This window comes from Anser cygnoides, chromosome 22 (genome assembly GCF_040182565.1).
Source record: "Anser cygnoides isolate HZ-2024a breed goose chromosome 22, Taihu_goose_T2T_genome, whole genome shotgun sequence".
Lineage (NCBI taxonomy): Eukaryota > Metazoa > Chordata > Aves > Anseriformes > Anatidae > Anser > Anser cygnoides.
The window spans coordinates 3750375-3776643 of NC_089894.1; the positions used below are offsets into that span (position 1 = coordinate 3750375).

Consider the following 26269-nt stretch of genomic DNA (forward strand, 5'->3'; position numbering starts at 1 on the left):
TTTTCTACAGCTGAACTAGTTGTTTAGAAAACAGATTGCTGTGTGAGCCCAGAGCTGCTCTGGGAGGAGGTAAGTGTCATCTGGGCTTCGTTAACGAAAAAGAAGTATAGAGAATGAAATCATATGTAAAAACCTGAAGTTAGAGTAGGTAGAATTTGCCTCACTGATTACGTTTAGTACTGAAATGTCTTCTGTTTTCTAAATGTTTACGTCGTCTTCTGGTGAGACCTTTTAGTTTCTAGTGAAACTTCTACGGAGACTCCATTTTTGGTGTTATCAAGTATGTATTTCATCGATGTAGAAGCTGCTCAGGTAGCATCCTTCATGTAGTTAATGTGCAAGCTTGTTACTCCCTTGACCAATGTCTTATCTGCTGTGCCATGAACAGTGCGTGTGCTATTAGCTGTACTTTGGGAACAGAAACTGCCTTGCTGGGAGCAGCTGAGCATTTGTTGTGGTGTTTGTTTTTTTTTTTTTTTTTTGTAAATACAGTGCTCATAGTCCATGTGAAACTTATTAACATGTCCCTTCTCCAAGCTGTTCTGGATTGTAAGAGTTGTGTAGGTTTCACATGCAGTAAAAAACCTTTTTTTTTTTTTTTTTTTTAAAACAACTGCTGTAGTTTGTAAAGCAGATCAGTCTTGGTGGTATAGCTTTGCAAGAGGGGGCTGGTGCATCTTCTGGAGGTCCTGGTTCTGTTCTAGAGTCCATCTTTGACTTCCTTTGTATCTTGGTACCTTATCTGTATAATGAGAAATCTGTTTGAAGGTGCCTAACAGCATACATGTGTCTTGTTGCATTTTATTTATTTTTCAATAAGATAGTAAGATTTAGGCAGAAATTGTTTACTGTGAGGGTGGTGAGGCCCAGGCTGCCCAGAGGAGCTGTGGGTGCCCCATCCCTGGTGGTGCCCAAGGCCAGGCTGGATGGGGCTGGGGGCAGCCTGGGCTGGGGGGTGGGGGTCCCTGCCCATGGCAGGGGTTGGAATTAGATGGGCTTTAGGGTCCTTTCCAACCCGACCCATTCTAGGATTCTATGATTTCTCCTAATGGGGCTTATAATTTTTACTGACACGTACATCAGATAGGTCAGTATTATTTACAAATTGAATAAAAACACGGAGGGCAGTGTGCTATAGAAGAGCCGTGAAGGCAAAGTAAATCAGAATTGAGATGAAAATGTCTCCATCAGATCTGCTGATAAGCTCTCTTTCTGCATTCCTCCCATGGAAGATTTTAAACATGCATCAGTTCTGCTGTCACATGTGCTGTTATCCCAAGTATATCTTAGCAAGTGGAAGGCACCTTTTAACCTTTTCCTTGGGTGGTAACTTCAGAGCAAATGTCAGAGGCACTCCGTAGTGTTTGTTATCACACTTCTGTGGTGCACGATCAGACGAGGATTTTAGTGTCCTTGGAGAACTCATTTTACACAGCTTCCAAGCCTGCATTTAAAGTCTGTTTTACCAACCCCTTCCAAAGATGAAGACCACCGAAATTTTCAGTGTGTGTAGGTGAAAAGCTTGTCTGTTGCTGAGCATCATTTATTCTTCTCAGTCTGACTTCTTCAGCTGAAAATAAGAACCTGGTGGGGGTCTTGTAATTCCTGAGTTTATGCTCCTTGTAGCAGCGTAGGTTCAAATCCCATTTGCGTACTCTCCACTGAGGGCACAGTTTTGCCTCCTTTCATGCATGATCTTACTGAACTGCTCAGACCTGGCTCCAGTTTGTAAAAGTGATAAAATATTTTTCTTTAAAAATGTTTCCCTGGCTATAGAATGTCCATAAAAAAGGAAACAGAACATGCAGTTTTAAAGCTTTAGACCTGCAGAACAGAGGAGAAGCAGCAGCCTGCTGAACTGTTGTACTTTGCCACGCTTTCTGTGGATGTCATATGCTCAGGGCACCCTACAGGTATTTTTGAACACTCAGACCTTATTCTGCTTGCTCTGCTCCCCAGTTTTAAACCTGATACTTCTCTCGTCAGCTCACAAATTGGCTGCTTTTCCCCCATTAGGCTTCTCAGGTTGTTCCCATCTGAAGAGGTGACTGAATCCTTAGTGCGGTACCTCCTGAGGTGTAGGCAGTGATTCCTGCACAGAAGTGTTAGCGCAGTGTTTCCCTGACTGTGCCTTTGTGCAATGCTTGTGACCTGGGGCATGCTCTGGTTTCAACCTGCCAGACATTTCTTCCTTGTGCTGTCTTGAGCTAAAAACAAACCTGAAGTGAGCGCTTGAGTTAGTTACAGGTTCTGGGGCTGGCTTATTGTCCATCACCCAAAGCAGGAGCGCAATCTGCCCAAACACAAAAGGTCAGTGACATACAGTGGCGGTCAGGGAAAAAGCATTTGTCTGGCTGTGAAGATGCCTGGTCTTCATCAAAGATGTATTAAGTTTAAATAGGTTTTCATCCTTTGTCAAAGGAATGCAAAGCACTTTGACTGCTCTGTAGGGATAGTTTTTGTTAGTGGTTTTTTTTGTCTTTTTTTTTTTTAACAACCACTGAACAGATGTTTTGTGTCCCAAAGTCAAATCTAGGACTTTGCTCTGTGGGTCTGAGCACCAGCTGAACTTCTGTACAGCAAATGAGAAGGATACTGGGCCAGCCAGGCATCTTCTTAGCCTGTGGGCTTTTTGTGTGCTGAGTTGGACTGATCACAGCTGATATACTACGAGAGCCTTCCATCAGCCATCACTAGTCAATGTCTGAGCACTGTGTGGTAACGTTCACGTGGCATACGCAGGATGGACCAGCAGTTGATTTCTATTGGCAGTTGATGTTTTCTGTTCTTCGCTCCCTGATTCTGTTATTTATAAACCCTGTTATTGCACAGGCCAGCTTGGAATTGGTGTGTGCTCTCTTGGTTTGAACTCGGAGGCAGCCAGACATAGTACTGTTCTTTTATGCAACCACACTGGCAATGAGAAGTCTTCTGAACTTATGGCAAGCTTTGCTATTAAAGTGTGAGTTGTAAAACCGTTGGAACTGTCAGTACAGTGGCAGAGAATGTCACTAAACCCACAAGATTTCTTTAAAAATAAAAATGAAAAAAGGGAGAAAAAAGAGAGGATGATCCTCTGAGAAGTCATCTGTAACTGAGCTTTTGGGAATGGAGCTTTAATCATGCTTTTAAATTTAATGAGGATTCAGCTATTTATAATGACAAATTCGGCAGAAAAGGTAAGATAGGAAAGCTGTGAGTATTGGTGAGTTCTGTGTACCTTAATTTTTGGACTCTAATGGTGCAATTACCCCAGACTTCTGGAATTTGATCATAGCCTTGTATGACGGATGTTGACAACTTTCACTTACTGAGAGGTGTAATGCTATTAATTTTATTTTAAGTGGTGTTTTTAAATGGCCATTTTCTATTTTTCATTTGTTGTTAGCTGAAGCTTCCCTTCCCAAGGTTGGTTCCTCTCTTCTTTTGTTTCTCCTTTTGTGAGACTTATTCTGTTGTGTGGACAGGGTCGCAAGCTTCTCATCATTGGAACCACCAGTCGCAAAGATGTCCTGCAGGAAATGGAAATGTTGAATGCTTTCAGCACCACAATCCATGTGCCCAACATTGCAACAGGGGAACAGCTGATGGAGGCTTTGGAGGTGAGAAAAGTTAATGGATGACAAACAATCTCAAAACTTGCTGGAAATGAATGATTTTCCGGTAGATCTGCATTTTGGAACGCTGTCCCACTTAACTGTGTCATAACAAGTATCAAGCTTCCCTGAATTACTTTTTCATATGATAAATGAAGGCAAAATGAGAGAACAGTAGATCTAGGAAAAAAGTTTGTGGAGTGGATTGAAAGATTTGAAGGACATGGAAGTGGTTAGCGAATATGATTCGGATACTTTTGGGAAAGCTAAGCTTTCATGAACTGGAAAGTCAAATGAAGGTGATTGGTGCTGAAGATACAGATTCTTTGTAAATCTGCACTCTAAATGGCTTATTCTATGCCATAGTGGAAATTGTAGTGAAAATTGAAGGCTGTTAAAATAAATTTAACAGGCAAATCTTTTGTGCAACATGTTACCACCATGATAATATCACCAAAGCCTGAAAGATAAAGCCACTCTTGCAACAGGTTTGAAAACTTACTGTGACTTGAGCCACTGTGTTCCTTCTAGACTCTAATCTGGAGAAATCCTGGAATGAGTCATAAAAGCAAATAAGTAACTGGCTGATAAGAGATGCTCTGAAAAGAACAATTGTGGAATAAAAGAATTTAAGTGTTTTGTCTTCAGACAAGGCAGAAAATTGTCCTTCTAAGCTAGAAAATGCACACTAGCTTCTTGTTTGCTTTGTCCTGAGTTAGGTAGCATTATTCCTAATGACGGTATCCTGATTTATTTATTTTTCCAGCTCCTGGGTAACTTCAAAGACAAGGAACGCAGCACCATTGCACAGAACGTCAAAGGAAAGTCTGTTTGGATTGGTATCAAGAAGCTGCTGATGCTGATAGAAATGTCATTACAAGTAAGATTTTTTCAGGTTCAGGAAGGAGTGGGGTAAATATAGCAGTCTCAGGGGTTCCCGCTTGTCTGCAGACTCCTACTTCAGCTGTGTGGTGGGAACCTTTGGATAGGTTGAGAAAAGAGCTTCAGTGAGAAGAAATTTTCAGAACAAAGAAATCTCCAGGTCTTGGTCCATGGAGAGATCTTTAAAAACCACAGTGCCTATAGGCTGTTTAGAGCTGCATTTCAGAGGAGAGCATCTGGCAACTAGAGGGATTGGATTAACTTACCTTTCATGAAATTTCTTCTCTACACCCAGCATGCTAAGCTTGCAGATAGCAATCACTTAGTGTTGCGGGTTTTTTTTTTTAAAGAAAAAGGTGCCTGTGCAGGTGTATGTGCTCTTTCCCTGAAGAAGATAAATCTGTCAGGCTGTTCAGCTGCTCTTCTCTTTATTTTCCAGTTTCAGCACTTTAAAGAAAATAATTGCAGAGGGTAGAAATATGTAGCTCTTAACCCTCCCCCGCACCCATCATCTATGCCTGCAAGCCAGCCATCAAGCTTGTGCTCGACAGTATATGCATGCTAAAAATGAGAGGGTGTAGCATGCAGCCCTAATCCTCTGTGGCTGACATTTCAGCGCCCTTCTGAGTCCTCCCCCCCCCTCACACGCTCTCTTTTCACATCAAATGGATTTAGTGCAGCTGAGTGAACTGTCCTTAGATCTTCCTAGGAGAGGCTGAGCATAAGCTAAGAGGCATGTAGTTTAGCAGCATATAAGTCATGTATCCCTCTGTTCACTATTCACAATTCTGTTAAAACTTGCACAGCACTAAGGATATGCTCTGACTAGATGTCACCTCAGGGAATAAAGTCATTTATCTAGATTACTTTTTCCTCTTCTTCCTTGGCTTTTAATTCCATACCTACAGGCAAGTCAGTAAGTCATTGCTCACATGTATTAAATGTATTTAAGGGGTGCAGGCCTCAGGGACTGCCTGGCTGTCTTGCAGTCCATTTCACTTAGCCTTGACAATGGATTCCTTCTTTTGATGCAGGACGTTTTCTTTTGCTGTTCTGACCTTAAGTGTTGGTTTTTGTCAAAAGTGAAGGTGAAGGTTATGTAAACTGTGGGCAGTTGTGTATCTGGTGTGTGGGTGGAGATGCTTACCCCAGACTTGTTCACAGCATCGCCCTGTGGCTGCACACCTAGGACACTGTAGACAGGGAGTCTTCAGGCTCTGGGCAGTGCAGACAGGTAAACTGGTGTTGTGCATTTTTTTTAACCAGGTAACAATTTTGTAGATGAGCCCATGATCAGTCAGGCTGGGAGGAGATGGGCAGAACCCCCATGTTCGTGCCACTCCTGAAATGTGGAAGAAGTAGAAAAGGAAGGACTGTTACTGCCAGCATAGATGGTTGGTAACCCACCTATGTTACTATACATGGGTGGCTGGTAGTGACGTGACTTATGTTACTACATTCAATTAGGGTGAATAGTATAGGGAAGTTAGATACAAAGATGTTCTGTTGTGAAAGATCTGAGCTGTTTACATGTCTCCATCTTCAGAACTGCTATTAATACAGGAAAGCAATACAGGCTGTCACTAAATAGAAGAGCATTACCACGGTAATACCCAATTTGAGTTGCTTTTCCAGGAAATTTTATTAAATGAGATGCTTAATTTTTCACTGAGCTAGAACACAGCTGTTTAGAAAGAGATTATTCGATCACAAACCTGAGATCCTTAAAAATTCCAAGTGATGGACAATGTTTCTCAAAATGCAAGTGATTAGGTCCCACGGTGAATGAATTCTTTGCAAAAATAGTCTCCTTTCCTTCCTTCCTTCTCTGTGGTCACTGAATCTGTGTTTTTGTTTAACTAGACTAGTGAACCTAACGTGTTCTATATGTAGATATTCTTACACTGTTTAAATGACTTCCAGTTTGTTTAAAAGTCAAATCTTGCTCAACTTCTCTCTGTATCAATATCTTTTCTTGGAGTATCATGAACCACTGCATTGCTTTGATGCCTTGGGTTGCTTTGTTACCTTGTTTACAAACCTTGTAAACCCACACTTTTTGGCAGCTTAATTTTCCTTCAAACTGTGCTAATGTTTTACTTTGCTGTTTACTTTAATGTTGAACGGTTCGCATTTAGTGTCATATAGTTTGGTCATCTTGTTTACGCTGTGAGTCCTGGAATGATGTTAAGTTCTTGTTCAAAAGAAGTGTTTGATGAATGGATACACTCATGGTCTGCCATGCGAATCCAGAAAAGTTTAGTTTAAAAGTGTCCTTGGCTGCTGTACATGGACCTCTTCATAGTGCTATCGGGTGCCGCTTTAGCTTCACTCTGGCCTAACCCTGCAACCTTACCCTGGGGTGCTGCTGCATACATGAGCCTTCTTTTTCCACAGCTAGGGGACTGGTTCCTTCTGCTTATTTTGCCTGCCCATCTTGTTGCTCTTGGATTTAATTGTCAGGTCTTGCTCCTTCTCGGAGTAGGAACCTGACTGAGCCAGGCAGCTCCGCAGAAAGCCCCTTTTTGAACCTCGAATGTTTTCTGATTTGGTAACTTCTGTTTAGCATAAATAAAACTTGCATTACAGACCAGCAGCTTAAATTATTTTAACATACGTGGGAATTTATTTTGAAAATCATCATAAAATTCAGTGTATGTTATACTAAACAACATACTGAGACCTATAAAGAGTTTGGATTTTGTGATAGCTTTACATGAGTACTGTGCTGGAGTATCTCTTCTTCTCGTGACTGAAGATTTATGAAGTCTCTCCAGTTTCCTTTTCCTCTAAGGACTCCCAGGCATGTCTTGAGAACACTGCTTTACCTAGAAGAAGCAGCCATTTTCTTGCAACCTCTATGGATTGCGTCACAGAGCTGCTCTCCACTCTGTTCTTCTAGAAAATCTTTCACCCTGTTTGATAGGAGCATTTCTCCTTTCACAGGTCACTAGAGGCTCTACTCAAGAGTCCTGAACCTGCATCCCCTTTGCACTCTGTTGACACCATCTTCTGCTCCTCTCAGGACAGATAAACCTTTTGCTTTCATGTCTGTGTTTTTTCAATTAGCTGTTTGATCAAGTTTGTCTTTGTTGCCTTTCAGATCCATGCTTTAGTCTTTTGGACAAGACACTGTGTAGGCAGATGGATGCTGTTCTTCCCAAAAGATTCTGTAGAAGCTCTGTTAGTGCAGATGATGGACAAAGTGTTTTACCGTAGCCACTTTCTTGTGTCTGAGTGAAATGAGTTGAGGGGGCAGCATCTTTGACTAGGAAGATGGAACGGTGGCATTGGCAAATCTGAAGCTGATGGCCTTAGCACATGTTTTCTAGTAATAAAAAGATTCATTTGTGTAGACCCATCTCAGATTATGTTGTTGTATTTTTTGTTGTTACGTGGTGCAGCCCCCTGCTTAAGCAGGGCCAGCTACTTGGTCAGGCCAGAGTCGTTCGGATGGAGCAGATCTGAGGCCATTTGCCAGGCCTCAGTCACAGGCTTAGTCTTATAGTCTGGGATTATTTGTGTGGATTCCTTTCCGGAGAAGGGGGATTTTGCAGGTAGCCCATGTTCAGGATGTGTGGCTTACGTGGCTCACACTTCAGTTGTCCTCAGTCTTTGTGATAGAAATGAGAGAACGAAAATAGTGATGGGTGTGCTTTCCCTTCATGGCCAGGTGTCAGCTGGGAGAGATGGCAGAGAAGAGTTAGGCCAGAAGGGATGCTACAGACACCATCTTTCTGGTTATGTGGCACAACGGTACCGTTCTTAATGCCCGTGTATCAGACATTTCAAACACTGCTTTAGGTAGTAGGGCAGCCTTTCATTTCTTCTAGAATGCTGAACATTGCATGTTAAAAACCCAACTTAGTAGCTCAGTGATCCTCAGTAAGTTCCATTAAATCAACTCGTTTCAGTGAATTTATTTTTCTGACCTAAAAATAATTCATAGTTGGTATTGACCTTGCTGAGATATTTCAAAGCGATAGAAAGTTACAGATTTTTAGCTTTTCTTAGCACAAAGCAGAAATTCTCCTTAGCTGTTTCTTTCCTGCCCGCATCACTGGTAATACTGCTGTTGTTTTAGGATTTATTTTCTTCCAGGTTGTTTTTAAAGATATTTGTATTGCCCTCAGTTGCAGTGGTCATGGCTTTAAATAGATGGCTTATGCACATCTGGAATTGGTGGAAATTTTCCTTTAGGGATATAACATGTGATATAGGAGTTAAATTCCCCTATTCTGCATCTTTTGTGGGATGCCAGGGTACACACTCAGTGTTTGCATGTTGTATTTTTTTCCTTTTTGTTTGTTTATTTATTTTTTTTCCCCAGGATAAGTCCCGCATTTACTTTCTAGTAGAGCACTTGCTCGTTTATTGCCAAGTGGTAGAGTTGGAAAAGGTTACAGCAAGTCAACTTGATAGTACCATTCACTGACTGTTTTAAGAATGAACCCACTTTATTTTTGGCAGTGTATTAAAGATGCAAGGGGTTGCTGAAGATAGAATATACAAATATAAGCAGAACTTGGAGCTTCTAGGCCAAACGAACTGCTGCAATACAATACTGTTGTCCCTCAGGGGTCTGTCTTGGGACTGGTGCTACTTAATATCAGTGACATAGACAGTGGAAACGAGTGCATCCTCATCAGGTTTGCTGTTGATGCCAAGCTGAGCGGTGCAGTTGATACAGCAGAAGGAAGGGATGCCATCCAGAGGGAGCTGGGCAAGCTCCAGAAGTGGGCCCTTGTGAGCCTCATGAGGTTCAACGAGTCCAAGTGCAAGGTGCTGCACCTGGGTCGGGGCAATCCCAGATGTGAGCACAGACTGGGTGAGGAACTCATTGAGAGCAGCCCTGCAGAGATGGACTTGGGGGTTCTGCTGGATGAAAAGCTCGACATGAGCCAGCCTTGTGCTCTGGCAGAACAGAAGGCCAACTGCATCTTGGGCTGTGTCAACAGAAAAGTGGCCAGCAGGTGGAGGGAGGGGATTGTCCCCCCTCTGTGCTGCTCTTTGTGAGACCTTCAGGGAGGCTGGAACTAGGTGATCTTTAAGGTCCCTTCCAACCCAAGGCATTCTATGATTCTGTGAACACAAAGATACTCTGAGTCCCAAGTTTACAACTTCCAAATGTTTATAGTGCTAACCCATGGTAACCTGACGTCGACAGAGGAGGGATTTCAGAGTGAAGTCTTCAGTACAATTCCTGTAATCTTCAAAAACAAAAATAAAAAGAGGATTCTGTGATTCCTCAGGTTTGTCCCATGTTTTTCATTTTTGTATCTTGGGGCAGTCAGTGATGGCAATTTGCCTGGAGCCTTTCACTGCAGAGAGGATCATCAAGCTCATGCGTCCGCACAAAGGACTGGTGCAGTCACAAACTGTCTTCTGATGGCAGCCTAGATCTCTGCCTCCTTTGCAGCCTTTTTTCCCACTTCCCCAGCATGGAGACAGAAACAACAGGGGAAAGGCAGGATTGATCTTTAGGGTGTTGTTGTGGTTTAACCTGGCTGGCAGCTAAGCACCACGCAGCCGTTCGCTCACCCTCCCTCCTCCCTCTCTGGGATGGGGGGGGGAGTCAGGAAAGTGAAGCCTGTGGGTTGAGATAGAGACAGTTTATTAGGACAGAAAAGAAAATAATAATAATAATGATAATAGTACTACTACTACTGTGTACAAACAAGTGGTGCACAATGCAATTGCTCACCACCCGCTGACCGATGCCCAGCCTATCCCCAAGAAGCTGGTCCCCCCACCCCAGCCAGCCACCCCTATATATTGTTTAGCATGACGTCAGATGGTATGGAATACCCCTTTGGCCAGTTTGGGTCAGCTGTCCTGGGTCTGTCCCCTCCCAGCTCCTGCTGCACCTCGCAGGAAATCCAAAACATAGCACCCTACCAGCTACTGGGAGGAAAATTAACTCTATCCTAGCTGAAACTAGGACGGGGCGTTCCTGGATGATGCAGCTACAGCACAAAATTGGTACTGCAAGTTCTGATAGCCTTGTGCTGTTTTTCAGCTTCCCTAACATGCTAACCCACCATGTACAGCTCCTCTCTGGTGCTTTGCTGCTGGAGCTGTAAGGAGGAAGGAAGGCAGAGGAAAAGTGGGTGCATCTTCAGTCCCTTCTGCTTCTGACTTTAATTTATGCTGCCCCATCTCTGGCAAAGGGCAGATAGAAGCAGACTTAGTGTGTGCCTGGCTTGTGCTGAGCCAGGCTAGAATCCTCTGTGAGGAATCACAGAGTCATTAAGGTTGGAAAAGACCTCCAAGATCATCTGGTCCAACCATCGCCCTGCCACCAATGTCACCCAATAACCATGTCCCCAAGCACCACGTCCAACCTTTCCTTGAACACCCCCAGGGACGGTGACTGTCCTGTCACTAGTTATCTGCTAGAAGAGGCTGACCCCTGGTTCCCCACACCTTCCTTTCAGGTAGTTGCAGAGAGCAATAAGGTCTCCCCTGAGCCTCCTCTTCTCCAGACTAAACACCCCCAGTTCCCTCAGCCGCTCCTCACAGGACTTGTGTTCCAGGCCCTTCACCAGCTTCGTAGCCCTTCTCTGGACATGCTCCATGGCCTCGAAGTCTTTCCTGTACTGAGGGGCCCAAAACTGAGCACAGTACTTGAGGTGCGGCCTCACCAGAGCAGAGCACAGGGGGCCGATCACCTCCCTGGCCCTGCTGGCTGCGCTATTCCTGTTACAAGCCAGGATGCCATCGGCCTTCTTGGCCGCCTGGGCACAGTGCTGGCTCATGTTCAGGCGAGCATCAGTCAGCACCCCATGATCCTTTTCTTCTGCACAGCGTGCAGCTAGGATGAAGCTACTGTGAAGATTGCCGTTAAAACAGAAATACTTAATAGAAATGGTTGTGTATGTTTCCAGCATGAGCATGCTACGCTTGTGCTGATCAGCTTTGTCTCTTGATATAGTGTTCTGTCTTGACTGCTTACCTGCAGAACTTCTGGACAAGCAGGCTTATCTCTGGCCCGGCTAAAGCATGGGCAAACAAACTCATGCATGTTTCTAGTTGTCTTTGTGGCTACCTGGGGTAGCTTTCTTCAAACACTAATGAAGATCTGTTTTGTTTGGTATGTAGATGGATCCTGAGTACCGGGTGACAAAGTTCTTGGCTCTTTTGAGAGAAGAAGGAACGTAAGTACTTTATGTTAAAGCATTGATTAAAATTCTGTTCTCCATGCAGAAACAAGGCTGCTGCTCCCTGTTAAGGGTAAACTGCACGACGGTATATCTGATATCAGTGTTGGCCCCTCCTGTATTTACAGAACTATATATAAGTTCTTCTTACTATCAGCTATCTTAGCAGCTATATGCCAGTTTTTATGGGAGAGGGAGGTTCTGAAGACTTTTTGAGAACCTGCATGCCCAAATTCTTCGCTTTTCTTAATTTACCTGTGACTGCTAAAGTTTCAATGAGAGATTGGACTACAATTTAAGTTAAATCAAAAGAGATTCTGCTAGACTTGAAATCCATCTGTTTATCTCAAATCTGGAACTTTGTCTTCTAATGCACGTAGGGCAGTATCTGCTGGGGAAACTCACAACAGTATCTGTCTTGGCTACATGTGAGTGAGTGGTGCTTTTATACATGTGTGTGCTTTCTTGATGGATTTGGTTTCTTTTGCTAGAGTTCCCTAAACTGAAGATGGACCAAGTGCAAGATCAACAGCTGGAAAAGTGACCAACCTGGAGAATATACACTGGGATCTTTACTCTTCTGTGTTCAACACACTGGACAAAGTGAAATACTCCCCTGTTTACAAGAACCCAATGTGGAATTTGCATGTTTAGTGCAATACAGTATCTTTATTCTTTGTCTTTAATATACAGATGTCATGTGGAAGTGTCTTCTAGAACACTGTGCTTCTGTCTCTGTGCAGGCAAGGCTGCATTCTCATTTGATTTTAGCATGGGGGAAATGTTCTGTAAGTTTTGAAGCTAATGCTCACTTGTGTCCATCATCCACTTACTAAGATAGGGAAAGAAAATGTGACTTCTAGTAAAACCCAGTAGTCTGCGGTGAAGGCTTATTAAAGTACTACTCTGTTGTTCTGATTTGATGAACACTCTCTTCAGCGTTTTTCTTTGTCATCGTATGCCTCACTGAACACTGAGGCTGCTAACCCAAAGTCAATGACCACAATAATTCAGCTCTAGAATTTCCTACATGCTAATATCCATTTTTACCCATTTTCAGGCCCAGGTATTTTGTGGCCTGATGAGAGAGAGACTGGCTACTTATATTAGGGACTGGAAGAAGGCAGGAAAGTATGTTGATCAGAGTAGAGGAAACTTTCAAATCCAGTATTTTAAGGCATTAAAACATGTTAATTCAAAAACAGTTTTAGAGATGCTGATTATAACCTGAAAGCTCATTTGTGCAGTGTAGATGGCAGTTTGGGCATTTGCAGGCCTCCTTATTATCCCACTTTTCTGCCATGTTACCAAAGGATGAAATTCCTCCTTAGAGATGAAGAGGAAGCCAAACTCTGTGGATGCACGAGATGTGTATTGCCATGTTTTTTGCACTGAAACAAAGGAATGTATCAGACTTTGCTGTGTGGTCTTTCCCCAATAGTCATCTTGCATCAATGAGGTGCTGGTGCTGACGACTGCGTGAGGATACTCCCTTCTGGTTCTTTGGCTCCACACGTTTAATAAGGTTCATGGAACATACCTCAATTTGGTGGGGCATGAAATCAAAGCCATTTACGAGATCTTAGTCAGTGTAGCTTCCTTAACTTGACTAGACATGCTGCTCAGGACTAGCAGCTTGTACCCAAAGAGGTGTTCCCAGGGAAGGAGGGTACTTTACATTCTTTCAGGCCCAAAGGTGAAGGTACTCAAGTCCTTATTGCATACTTATGGCAATCGGAGTATTTTAGTCACTCCACTCCAGTTTCTTTTCCTTTGGCAGTGCTGTTGTATTGTGATGACATTGTGAGTCCCAGTGATTATTATTCCTCTCATTTTGTGTACGATCTTGTGACTTTTTGTTCCTTTCTTTCTTCTGCTAGTCCTAGCAGAACACATTAACTTATATTTCAGAGTAAATGATGTAAACCTTATTGTGTCTATGTCCAGAACTATATTGATGAATAAATATCTTGTTCAATTGCACATTAATGGATTCAATAAAAAAGCACAACTATTTGTGATGGTCTGGGGGACATCTATGTCTTTGGTGTTAGTCAGACAGAGGTGTATATGTAGAGTGCTGATGAAGATAGGAAAGTGATTCCTGGGCTGCTGCTGCCAGAGGGATGCTACAGTTTGTACCTGAGCATCGATGGACTGAATAGATCGCAAAGTTTGGATAGCTTGACCACAGGTAGTCCTAAAGCAGTTGGCCAAGAAGACCGTTTTAAACCAATCAGTTCATTCTAGTTTTCTGAACCTTGCACTGCTGAGGAAATCCCTAAGATGCATGTATGTGTACATGTGTGATTTATCACTTGAAGAAGGCCACATTGGAAAACCAGGAAGAACTGACGGGCACAACCTGTTGTGTGGGTCTCCATCTAAGGAGTTTCCTGCAGGTGGCGAAAGAGAACGAGTCCTATCACATTTTGTTTAAGATGCTGTGCCTGGGCAAGAGTGGCTTTACGGTGAGAACTACATTGCTTTGAACAGTATTGGCCAAATTCTTCATCGCCTACCTTATCCTGTTGCTGTGGCTTTTTTTTTCTTTTTTTTTTTTTTCCATGAACCTTGCAGAAATGTAACTGTCTCACAAACTGAGCTGGTAGGCAAAGGCAAAGATGTTTGAAAGTGTTGGGGTGTCTTTTTGAGAGAGAGAGTCATGTGGGGAAAGGGATGGGATGATGTACAAAGCTTCCACTCATAAAACTGTTAAGCGTAAAAAGCCTGACGAGGGCAGACTTCTCAGTTGTGTGGACTGTAACCACGCCTCGCTGATGCTTGTGTAACTCTGAAGGCATCACTGCTGCCGTGCCAGAGGAGGTGGTCCTCACAGAAGTGTGCTGTGTCCAGCGTGGTGCAATGAAACAGAGCTAGGAATTGGTAATGCACAAGCAGCGTAATACAAGAAGCAAACAGCACACTGCAAGGAGGTGAATGCGTTTGGTTTGTTTATAAATTGGGGATCAGTATAGAAATACAGATTTATTATTATCTTTTTAAAGCCTTAAAATAAGGAATTTAGGACCACTGTTTTGGAAAATTGCATGCACTTAAGGCATTGATTTGGTGTGGGAGATGTTGCAGAAATGCCCACACAATTATTCACGCACAGGAAATGTTTGAAGTGACAAACTGTGGGTATCAGTCTGTCCAAAAGGTGATTCAGTGACAGCTTGCAAGTGCTTTAGTGGGGGGACAATCTGAAGGCTAAAGGCTATTTTAATCTAGCAATCTAGTGGTGTATGCACGTTACGGGATGCCCCTCTGTAAATAAACACGTTAGCAGTCAGCTCTAAGATCTCATCACTGGCTGCATTTTGCCATCATTGTCTTGCATTCATGTGACTGTCCCTGTGTGTAAGTAACAGGGTGAGGAGCCACCACTCCTGTGGATGTCATTGGGCAGAACTTAAAGCACCTTAAGAGGCAAACCATACAAGCTGGCAAGTGCATGTTTTTGTTTTTTTACCTTTTGTTTAATGATGTACCACAAAAAAATGCAAGTTGAAATATATTTTTCTCCAAATATATATATTTATATAATATATAATCTTAGTTAACTCAAGTATATACATTGTATAATAAATAATGCTTATAAAAAGAGAAATTTTCTGAATATAAAATAAAAAAAAATCAACCTCTACAACTTTATACAAAACTTTGGATACAGCAGATTGATGGAAAAAGATCTTCCATTCAGTGCTAGAATACCTGGCTACAGTAAAATAATTACAAGGCAATAAATGTTCTATTTAATATTAAATACCTTTTCTCGATTAAAAACAAAAACAACAACAACAAAAAACAACACAAAAGGAGTTTTGTTTAAAGTCAGGTACTTGGAGTCTTTCCAGACACAGAATTTAATATATACGTTAAATAGAATGCACGTCGAAGATGGCTGATTTCAGGAACGTGGAGGTTTCTTAGAGCTCTGCTGTGATCTTTAATTTTAGAAAACTAATGCTTATCAGGGTGTTCAAACCCAGTAGCTCTTCATCATGCTCTGCAGAGGAGGGACTGAGGATTTTGGTCCAATCACAGGTGTGAGTGTCAGGGCCATGTACTGTGTTCTTTGTATGAGGGGTCTTCCATCATTTTATTGCTCTTTGCAGGACAATCGACCACTCCTTCCTGTGGACAAAGAAATGAGTGGGGTAGAAGACACAGCTATAGAGTTTTAGACATTTTTTGCAACTTCTATGTTAAACCACTGACACATGAGAATTGGCATTGGAACATGGGTATGTCGGTCCCCTTATGTTGGAGGAGCCTGCCAGGAAAAAGAGAATGTGTTGTTTTTTTTGTTTGTTATAATTTCAGTGTCAATACACCATGAAAACATGAGCCCAAAGCGAGGGGCAATGGGATCAAGGAGCGCTGGTGAGTGGGAAGAGGGACAAACGCTGGTTCTTCTGCACTGGGATGGGTTATGGGATGCGTGTGGCCACACCTGGGGCCCAAATCCCTGCTAAAGGCACGGGGCCTCTGTGCTTGACGTGGTCCTCTCATGAATGAGTTGCTGATAACTTAAATCCCAAGGGAAGGAGAGGCTCTGCCTGGGACTGTGACTATTCCATGCCGATGGATAAAACTCTCCCTTCCTCATCTGCCCTTGCCTCTCTCATGCTGGATGAAGTGGTTTGAACAAGTCTGTCAGATGGGAGAAGGCAAGAAGGCTTGGGCAGGCATTTCTTCTTGCTACAGCTTCTGTCTCCTCATCCGTTGTTGATGCTAAAAGCTGGTGTAGCAGCTAGCCTGGCGGACACCCCGTTATCAGAGATGCTCTGAGCTCGCCCTGGAACATAAAAAGTCATGCTAGGGAATGCCTGGTAAACGGGTGCATCAGCGGTGTGCACCTGCCCAGATCACATCTTGGGCTGCCCTGGAAAGATGGCAGCAAAAGCTTAAAAATCTTCTCAGCAGCTGCACGGCAAAGAGCACGCCGGAGCAGTGGTGTGGTCCCACACGAGAGGTTGCAGCGTCACCACACGGGCCCTGCTCTTCCCTGGGACTTGGGCCAAATGCTGAAGGAGCAGCTCTGGATTCTGGTTTCCTGCTGTGCTCCTCAGGGGAATTTGGGGAGGTGGCTTTGGAGCATGGGGAGCAGAGCGAGTGAAGGGGAGACGGGCTGTAAGGCTGTGTGTGTACTCAGGCTTGTTTCTCCAGCGTAACTTGGAGCTGGAAAGAAGGGGCCTGGCTGCTGGGGGCTGGCTCCTTCCCTGCTCCTCACCACAGCTGCTGAGGCCAGGCCAGCCCATGGCAGGTGGGGGAACCTGGAGTTGTTCTGCTTTCACCGTGTTAAATTCATTTCCACTTGAAACCCCGTATGAACGTCTAGGTGGGCCAGACCTGCAGAGGAGGTCAGAACCGAAAGCTGTGCGTGCTGCGTTACAGCACACCGACGGCCGTGGCTGTGCGGGCCTGTGCTGTCCCTGCGCTGTCCCTGCTTCTCCCCAGACAGCCTGTCATGCCAAGCAGCACGAGAAAAGTCAGCAGATAATTGATCTCATGTGTCTGCGGTGTCGGGTCTAGCCTCGGACTGTCTTGTGTGGGTGAGGCTGGGTGATGCTGTGAGTCCTCTTGGCAGCGCTGCGGCTGGCGGTAGGAGGGTGTCTGCTCCAACCAAATTGGCCAAGAGCACTAGGATTTTTTTTTGTGCCATCCTCTGAAGTGTGAGGCCACCGTGTAGAGGCTGATCCCAGGGCTGGTGACCCTCTGGCCCTGCTCTGTAGCAACCTCCCATCAGTTGGAAACCTGCCTATGTTTACTTGCAGGTGTGGACGTCGTAGACACGTATGCACTCCTGGCAACTCACATAGCAGCACCAGTGGAAGATGCAGTGACACTTCTCCTTCCGTTTCTCAGTTCTGGTGTTATGGCCACGACCGCAGCACAGCAGGTCACAGCCGTCAATCCCATGTGAGGTGACGTTGCATGTTCTGTCCCTTGTCCCAAAGGATCCTGTCTCTGGGTTGGGCTCGCAAAAATTGGGGGAGTTCTCATAGTAGACCAGATCCCGCTCTGTTGGTGGCTTGAAAAGAGCATACTTGGCCCTAAGAGTTTCTACCCATCCCCGAGATTCCCGGTGCTTTTCAACCACCATCTCAGAAGCGCTGTCATATTTATCCTTCAGGTAGTCACCAATGGCCCGAAAGTCAGGCTGGGCCCACCAGCAGGTCTTGACCTCGCAGCTTCCCGAGAGACCGTGGCACTTGCACTTGAGGTGCATGTGGTCCAGAATGGTCTGTCCAGGGGAGAAAAAACAGGCAGTCAGCAGTGGATTACAGTGCCGTGAGCTGGTTTTGAATCACTCCCCTCTGCTACCTGGATTCAAACATCTGATCTGAGCTTGGTCTGGATGGCATAGGGTAGCGGTTAATGCATGGGGGCTTTGGCATGTGGCAGAAATATCTCTAGATGGATATGTAGCACTGGAAAAAACACTTCTAAGGTGGGCAGCTGCTTTAATCCTCTATCTAATCCAATCTAATGCCAAGGTCTGATCCTTTCAAGGGAAGTGTTGGGATCTTCCCTGTCCTGTGTGTTGGACAATGAGAGCCCAGAGCAGTTGAGGGCTGGAGGATGTCTCTGACACCCAGATGTGGACTGACCCACTTGTCACGGCTTTGCTAATAACCCTTCATTTTATGCCCTGAGTGTACTGGTTTGCACTAGAAAAGGAACGAAATTGTGAATCTAGGGACATTATACTCTCTCTTCCCCAGAAATCTCATCCATGTGGTGCAACATAATCATTGATTTTTATTAAAATTGTTAGACTTGCTTTTTTAAACAGGAAACTGGAATAATTTAACACAAGTTAGAGATTTGAGCTGCTGCCCTTCCACTTCTGTCTACTGTACTATGGAAAAGTGATCTTGAGAGTTTGCTCTAAGCAAGGTCTCACGCTAACGTGGTTAAAACACACTCAGTTTGCAAACAGCCCTCAGCAGAGAGCAGCACAGGTGCCTGCTTACAGCCAGAGTCACCAGGCTGGGGCCGGTTGTGCTGGACACTAGGCATGCTTTACCTCTTCTTAACCTCCACCTGCAGGTTAAGAAACCTGCACCTGCAGAGAGTGGAAATGCTGTGCCCTGGAAACACCCCTAGAAAGCTCCTGCTTGGGCACCGTTGTGGTCCAGTTCTGGAGCCAGGCTGGGCCATCCTTGCAGGCATGGGTGGCCACCGCTGGGCCCGCCGAGCACTCACCGTCCTGCCGGCCTCGTTATTGTGTCTGTTCATGGCCGAGCGGGCGTCCGGCCGGTTCTCTCGAGCATCTGCGAATTCCCGGGACACCAGGACACCAAAGTCGGCGTCCTCGCTGCATCCCCCCCATTTCCAGCCGTCTCCCGGAGGCCCTTTGTGGTGGGAATCACAGCCGCAGATTGTGGACGTGCCCTCGGCACAGGAGCGGGTCACAGCGAAGGCCACGCCGGCCGACGCGATGGCGTGGACAAAGGCAGACTCTCGTGTGGCTGGGAATAAAGAGAGCCCATGGGATTATCTGTCATGGTAGCATTTTTTTTTTTCCTTCCCAACATTCTTCAGCGTCTTCTACATCTCATTAAATCACTAAACATTATTTTACTCATTTTGCAATGAGCATCTTTGAATACAGTGCTGCTGGCTGGCATTGCCCTTTGAAACACGTAGGCAGGAGCAGCAGGTAGGAGAGAAGCGTGGCTCCAGCTCTGTGTAACACAAGTGGGGTATGTGATCCAGCACAGGGGACCCTGCTTAAACCAAATGACGGCAAGAGCTTAAAGGGCCTTGGGAAAGAGTTACTGGAGTAATTAATAAATACCCTGGTCTAGTGGGAGGTCTCCCTGCCCATGGCAGTGGGTGGGAACTTGAGCTTTAGGGTCCCTTCCAACCCAAACCATTCTGTGATTCCATTCTGTGATCGTTTCTGGTCTGGAAACCCAAAGAGGACTAAGGGACTCAGTGCCTGGAATTAGCCCAAGGGGAGACGAAGTAACTTCTCTACATGCTGAAATGGAGAAAAGGCTTCAGATGATACAGAATAGATGATGGCAGAACAAAGCCTAAGAGCTAGTGATTAAAGTTAAATGCATCTAGACTAAACTAAGTGACTTTACAGCAGCAGATGCTATTAGCCACCAAAAAACCTTCCTGTCACCACTGAACTCTGTGCACGATGGCACCAACGTTGTCCCAGAGATGCCACACACCAGCCTGAAGAGCTGTGAGCAAAGACAGACCGTGGGGCTGCAGGCTGGGGCCCTCCCCACACACTGTGGCTTGGAGACACTGTCCCCATTTGAAATTATATTTCAGAATTAAGCTTGGACTTTCTCACCCAGAAAATGAGTTCCTGGACGAGGTCCCTTCGGACCTTTTGCAGGCAGCAAGAGACTGTCGAGGTGTCCAGCCTGCCGTGCCAGTGACAGCAGGCTTTTCACCCCCTGGTGGGGGACAGACAACAGGATGAGACAGGCTGAGAGCTCAAGATGGGATGCTGGGCCTGGTTGAGTCACTTCTGCTTCAGCTTCATTTGTCAGAGTATCTTTCCAGGCTGAAATGCCCTTGCAGAGTGGCTGAGCTCTTCACCTACGCACATTTAACCCACCTGGCTTTGTAGTAGACTAAAACCAGCTGAGGGTGTGAAGGAAACCTTGCAGTTGCTCATTAATTAGTGAACAATCCTGGAGGAAATCAAAGCAGATGAAACTCAAGTGTGATGAAGCAGGTGAAATTCTGAGTGTAACTATTGGCATTCTCCATGTACACAGCCGCAGTGAATACATTTTGACAGGGACAAAGCTAGAGAACTCCTGAAAGCACTGAATGCTGAATAAAAGGTTAAATAAAATGTCCAGGATGCCCGAGTGGGCTGGGAGCTAGGAAGGGGAGCATGTGTGGATTTTCTGTGCTAATTAGAGGAAATGTTTCAGAAGAACAAAGATATACCCAGAATCCACATGAAGATGAAGGTGCAGGGGGTTTAATGAACTGCAGCAACTCTGTCCATCACCTCTTCCACCCATGGCCATGGGAGGGGGACTTTCAAGACCTCCCCTTCTCTGGTCGTTCTGTGGGGCCTTAATCCAGAAAGAACGTGGACTTCGGATGACAGCAGCCAAAATGCACATGGGTATGGGAAAGCCGCCAAAAGCCATAAAAATGGTTACATCGACTTGATGTTTCAGCTTGTTGGCTCAGTGGACGGTGAGACTGAACGTACCCTCAGCAAGTTTGCCAATGCCAAGCTGTGTGGTGCGGCCGACACACTGGAGGGAAGGGATGGATGCCATGCAGAGGGACCTGGACAAGCCTGAGAGATGCGGCTGTGCGAATCCATGACCCTGCATCTGGGCCGGGGCAATCCCAAGCACAACCACAGGCTGGGTGGAGAATGGATTGAGAGCAGCCCTGAGGAGAAGGACCTGGGGTGTGTTGGTGGACAAGAAGCTCGATGTGAGCCAGCAATGTGCGCTTGCAGCTCAGAAAGCCACCCATAACCTGGGCTGCACCAAAAGCAGCGTGGGCAGCAGGGCGAGGGAGGGGATTGTGCCCCTCTGCTCTGCTCTCGTGAGACCCCACCTGGAGTCCTGCGTTCAGGTCTGGGCCCCCAGCACCAAAGCTGCCTGCTCTGTGCCTGAAGCCTGCAAGCTCACATCAAGTGCCTGAAGCCAAGGAGCTGCTGCTTTTCCCTGTGCCCTGAAACCCCTCCAGCTGCCCTGCATGCTGCACTGAGCTCTGTCTGAGCACCACAGCCATTCCTTCCTCACCCAGTGATGGGTTCCAGAAACATGAGGACCATCCGATTACGATGAGTTGTTCAGGGCAGAAATGAGAAAAGCCCAGTATTGAAGCGCACCCCTTAGATGGCAGTGTGGGTGACTCTCCTGAATAGCACACCCAAAGCAGTAGCTGGAACGAAGCCATCAAGACAGATTCTCCTAGCTTCCTGCTACCAGACAAAACTTACGAGATGTTAGAAGCACCAAAGAAACAATACTATAAATGAATATAGCCCTGTTGAGGTTCTCTTTGGCTGTTCTTGGTCCAAATTGCAGAGCATTTTTTGGAAAAGAGAAGATCTCACAGCTATTCAATCCATCAAGACCTAGTCGTGGAGAACTAAATGCAGGACTGACTTCCCTGCATCCCTCATGCAGCTGTGCTGCTGAGGCAAAGTAGAGTGGGTTGTCTGAAGAACGAATGAAGAGAACAGGGAGAGGCCACCAAAAATGATTGAAGACCTAGATCTAGCTTTAGATGATGGAAAAGGGGATGGCCTTGTCTGCTCCTAAGTGTACAAATAAATGGTGGCATTTTCCTACCATGTGTTCTTAGAGTTTAATGCCACCTCATGCTGGTGCTCTGACTGATGGCTCTTTGAAAGCAAGCAAAGGTCTAACTTCTTTGAATTTTCAACCTGAACCATTTTTTTTAAAGTCCAATCAATTTAGACCCTTTGTTCCTGAGCTCACATTGGTTTTTGCTTCAAGTAGCCTTTTATGGTTCTTGCATTTATTTCATGGTAATTTTTTTCAGAGCAAACCTGACATTTTACTATGTTTCAATATTTGTTTAGTTTTTCCATAACATGTTGTCTGCTCACTCATCAGCCTGGCTACCCATCTCTGCATTTATTCCTGGGTTTCATTCCTCTCTCCGGAATAGTGAGGAGAAGCAAATGGTTGTGCCCAGCTGAGGACTGTGACATGAAGCTTTGCTCCCTGGACTTGGGAGTCTGGGGTCTTGCTTTAGTGAGACCTGGATGCTCAGCTACAGGGCTCTGCTCAAGATGCTTTTAAAGCTTTTTTTTTTTTTTTTTTTTTTTTAAATCAAATCAGATAGTACTGTACTATTTCTACCTATTTTGAAATCAACAGGAGTTTGACCATTGACTTCAGTAAGGCTGTACTAAATACAGACTTTTCCAAGCATTTTGAAAGTAATATCTCAGTCTCAATTTTTTCCTTAGGGACATTTTTTGGTCACACTGGTTCAAAGCATCTGTGGTTGAACCATACTTCCTGCTGGGTCAAAGTCTGCATAGGTACAGCACCCTGGTGAATGACACTGGCGTGCTTTAACCCCCTACGGCATCTCATAAAGATGAGAGCTTCTCCCTCTGGGATAGGGTTGTCTCAAAACATCTCCAATGGATATAGTGGAAGTGCCTTTCTCTCCCTGAGTGCTGGAATGGCCCAAGGCAAAATTGGGCTGCCCTTGATGGCCGTTTTCTCCGCCTGCACTCTCTGCACAAGGCCTTTGTCTGTCTTCTTCCTCTGTGAATTTATGCAGCTAATTTAGCACCTTTTCATGAATTCTTTTAATCTTCTTCAAAGTGTCTTTCCTTCTGCTCATTTACATTTCATCTTGGCCTTAAACATGGCTTCCAGCCCTATCTTCTGCAATGCGTGGGGTAGGAGAGGGAAGCAATGGGGATGTTTGGATGCTATCTAAGCAGCTCGGAGACCAACTGGCCCAATGTGCAGGAAAGCGGAGTTGTGCTCAAGGTGGATGGTCAGTGGCTGGGATGTTCTGAGTACCACTGCTGGTGGATGGTGCCTCGGGTACACTGCAGGAGACATTTCCAGGTGCCTCATGGGTGTAGCTCGCCTGAGTAATCAGGGCAGTATTCAGTGGATGCGGGATGAAACCAGAATTTTTCCCTAACTCAGACCCTGGAGACTGTCCCGTCTTCCCAGAGCAGGGGTCATGCTCTCACCTCCTGCCCTGGGGAGGTCTTGGTTGTGCCAGTTTTTGCTCCTTGGCCTGTGGTTTTCACTGCTGAGGTGCGATCTAGCTCCTGGAGCATCCAAAAATCAAGCCTCTCAAGCTGATCTAATTTCACCTCTTGTAGGCACTAGAAAGAGGCAACTCATGGGTATGTGCCAGCCAAAGAAACACGTCTCTGATGTGATGTTGGGAGCTCAGATCTATGATGCCAAACATAGTCCTAAATCAGGGCTGCTCAGTCCTGTCTTTGCTGGTGGGATTGTGCCATAGTTTTCACTTTCTTTAATTCAAATTCTTCTCTCCTTGCCATCCCTGTGTCCAATATGCCAGCAGAGATCCAGCCTCTGTCTGCCAAGGCAAAGCCTGTTTCCCTTAGTTATTTTTTACTGCTGCTCATAGGGGGACCACTGGGGGCTGTGGGCCACAGGTTGAAAATCACTGATCTAACTCAAGTTTTTCAGCCTGACAAAGGCTATTTGGGTGGCCTGTGATCTAAAGCAGATCAGATTAGATGAGCTCGTGAGCCCTTCTGGCCTCAAACCAGGACAGCTTGGGGGCAGAGGGGGAGGACACCAACCACTCTGCTTTCTGACATGCCTTTGCTTTGTACCCTGAGGGTAGGGAAAAGCAATGGGCACAGGCCGAAGAGCCACTGCGTGTTTCGAAGGTCTCTCTTTAAAGAGCGTGGCACTGGGACAGCGGGCTGTGTGACAGCGGCTGTGTCGGCGCTGCGCTGCGGACAGTCCCCATGAGCTCAGCTGGGCCGCACCGTGCTCACCGGGCAGTGGCACAGCGTGCACCGGGGGCCACTTGATGGCCGCCGGACCCCAACGCCTCCAAGCCAGCCCCTGCAAGCGGCATTGGGGCAGGGAGGGGGTGGCGGGGAGCGAGCTGCGAACACAAATGCGTCGCCTTGAAATTCTCCCCTGGGTCTGGGCGAGGAGCCGGGAGAATTTCCCAGAGATGAAATGAGGGAGCAGAGTTCCCAGAACCAGGGGAGGGGCTCGCGAGGGAGGATTAGAGCGATCTTGACAGTGCACCACTGCGACTGTCTCCCAGCCAGGCCCGTTACCTGCTGGGACACTCAATTTGCCATTGTTCCCGCGGTGTCACACTGTATTACCAGCATAATGCAGAATGTTTCCGCCGGCCAGCGTACCCACGGCACAGAGCACTGGCATTCCCCAGGAGCACCTCGTAGCAACGGGGCAATGTTCCCCTGTCCTGCCGTCACCCTCCAATCCCGCCAGCCGGGCTGGGAAATCCCTATTGATGGCTCTCCCCAGCCCCCCGCCACCGGATCAGAATGGCTAAAGGGCGTGTGAATGGTGCAGCAATTTGAAACGACTGCAGTGCTGGGATGGTATCGCTCGCCCTGCCTCACAGTAGGGGAGGAAGCTTAGCTCTTTCTCATCAGTATAAGCTTATTTTTCTCTCTCCCTCTCTCCTTTCCCTCCCCCTCCCTTTAAGCTGTTGAGTTTATATCAAGACGGCCCCTGATCCCACACACCCCTGTTTAGATGCAAATGACTGCAAGTGTCATGGCTGAGAAAAGCCATGGGTTATCTTGGTGCGGTCTGCCTGCCTTTTCACAGCTCGTGTCAGGGGCTTAGCCAAACGCACAAGGACCCCGAAGGCAGCCTGGGCCCAGCTGCCTTTCTGCACCTGGCCCGGCCACCGTCACGCTCCTCACGGCCACGCACGGCAAGCGAAGGACCGGTGGAACCTGCAGCGGGCTCGAGCCTGCCTCAGGGCTGAGGAGCACCCTCTGGAGAGCCGTCAACATCCTCCTGGAGAGCGAGCAAAGGGCGGCTGCTTCACGAGGAGATGGGGGAAGAGCGGATCCCCTGGTGCGCAAGAGGTGGAGAAGCAGGCAAGGCCGCTGAGGCTCCTGCTGAGCTTGGTCCTGCAGGCCCAGCCCTGCCCGTGGCCTCTCCTCCATCGTGGAGATGGTCACCAGGTGCCTGCGGTGCCATCCCGCCCCTTGCACTCACAAGAGGCTGCTTTCGGGCCCTGTGCTTCAGCCAAAATCCCAGATTTCATCGCTAACACAGGGAACTGTTGCTCGCTGTCCCAGCGTGGCAGTGAGTCACGTGGCTGTTGGCTCAGCCTTGGCTTTGGTGTAGGACTTGGCTGGAACAGACATTGTCTTTTAATAAAAAATGACCTTATTTTAAGAAAAAAAGAGAGGGAGAAGAGAGAGAGAGAGGGAAGCAGGTTTTTCTTCCCTCTTTGTCCTAAAGCTGCCCCAGACTGCACACCTGCAGTATAAATCATGCTGGAGAATTTGCTTGTAAAAACATGATCTTAGCATCTTCCCCCAGATTCTGGGGTTTTCTTTTCTTTTCTTTTCTTTTCTTTTCTTTTCTTTTCTTTTCTTTTCTTTTCTTTTCTTTTTTTCTTTTCTTTTCTTTTCTTTTCTTTTCTTTTCTTTTCTTTTCTTTTTTTCTTTTCTTTTCTTTTCTTTTCTTTTCTTTTCTTTTCTTTTCTTTTCTTTTCTTTTCTTTTTTTCTTTTCTTTTTTTCTTTTTTTCTTTTCTTTTCTTTTCTTTTCTTTTCTTTTTTTTTTTTTTCTTTTTTTCTTTTCTTTTTTTCTTTTTTTTCTTTTTTTCTTTTTTTTCTTTTTTTTTCTTTTTTTTCTTTTTTTTTTCTTTTTTTTCTTTTTTTTTTTTTTCTTTTTTTTCTTTTCTTTTTTCTTGCCTTGCTTTTTTTTTTTTTTTGTAGCCCAGGTTAGAAAAAAAAGACATGCAAAAAAGATAACTCTAAGGAAGATAATCAGTGGCTTGAGGAAATCTAAGGCTTGCCAGCTACTGCTGCCCCTGTAAGCTGGAATTTTGGGTAGGGCAGTGGCACATGGGTGGAAACCAGGTTGTTCAAGGCAGAGCCCTCAGCAGATGTTGGTGCTCAG

The 26269-nt window shown here is 45.7% G+C and overlaps 2 protein-coding genes across 5 annotated transcripts in view; one reads left to right on the plus strand and one right to left on the minus strand.

The window, feature by feature from the left end:
• NSF (N-ethylmaleimide sensitive factor, vesicle fusing ATPase) overlaps positions 1 to 13654 on the plus strand; it is a 77990-nt gene extending 64336 nt beyond the window's left edge. For all 4 annotated transcript variants that reach the window (XM_066981436.1, XM_013201435.3, XM_066981437.1 and 1 more), the window contains exons 18-21: positions 3468 to 3602; positions 4363 to 4476; positions 11580 to 11635; positions 12130 to 13654. In XM_066981436.1, the coding sequence (XP_066837537.1) occupies positions 3468 to 3602; positions 4363 to 4476; positions 11580 to 11635; positions 12130 to 12139 (315 nt within the window). In that variant the 3' untranslated portion in view covers positions 12140 to 13654. The remainder of the gene's footprint in view (positions 1 to 3467; positions 3603 to 4362; positions 4477 to 11579; positions 11636 to 12129) is intronic.
• Positions 13655 to 17411: 3757 nt separating this feature from the next.
• WNT3 (Wnt family member 3) overlaps positions 17412 to 26269 on the minus strand; it is a 49531-nt gene continuing 40673 nt past the window's right edge. Inside the window, exons 3-4 of the mRNA XM_013201438.3 lie at positions 18857 to 19122; positions 17412 to 17891 (exon numbers count right to left, since the gene is read on the minus strand). Coding sequence (XP_013056892.1) covers positions 17412 to 17891; positions 18857 to 19122 — 746 coding nt within the window. The remainder of the gene's footprint in view (positions 17892 to 18856; positions 19123 to 26269) is intronic.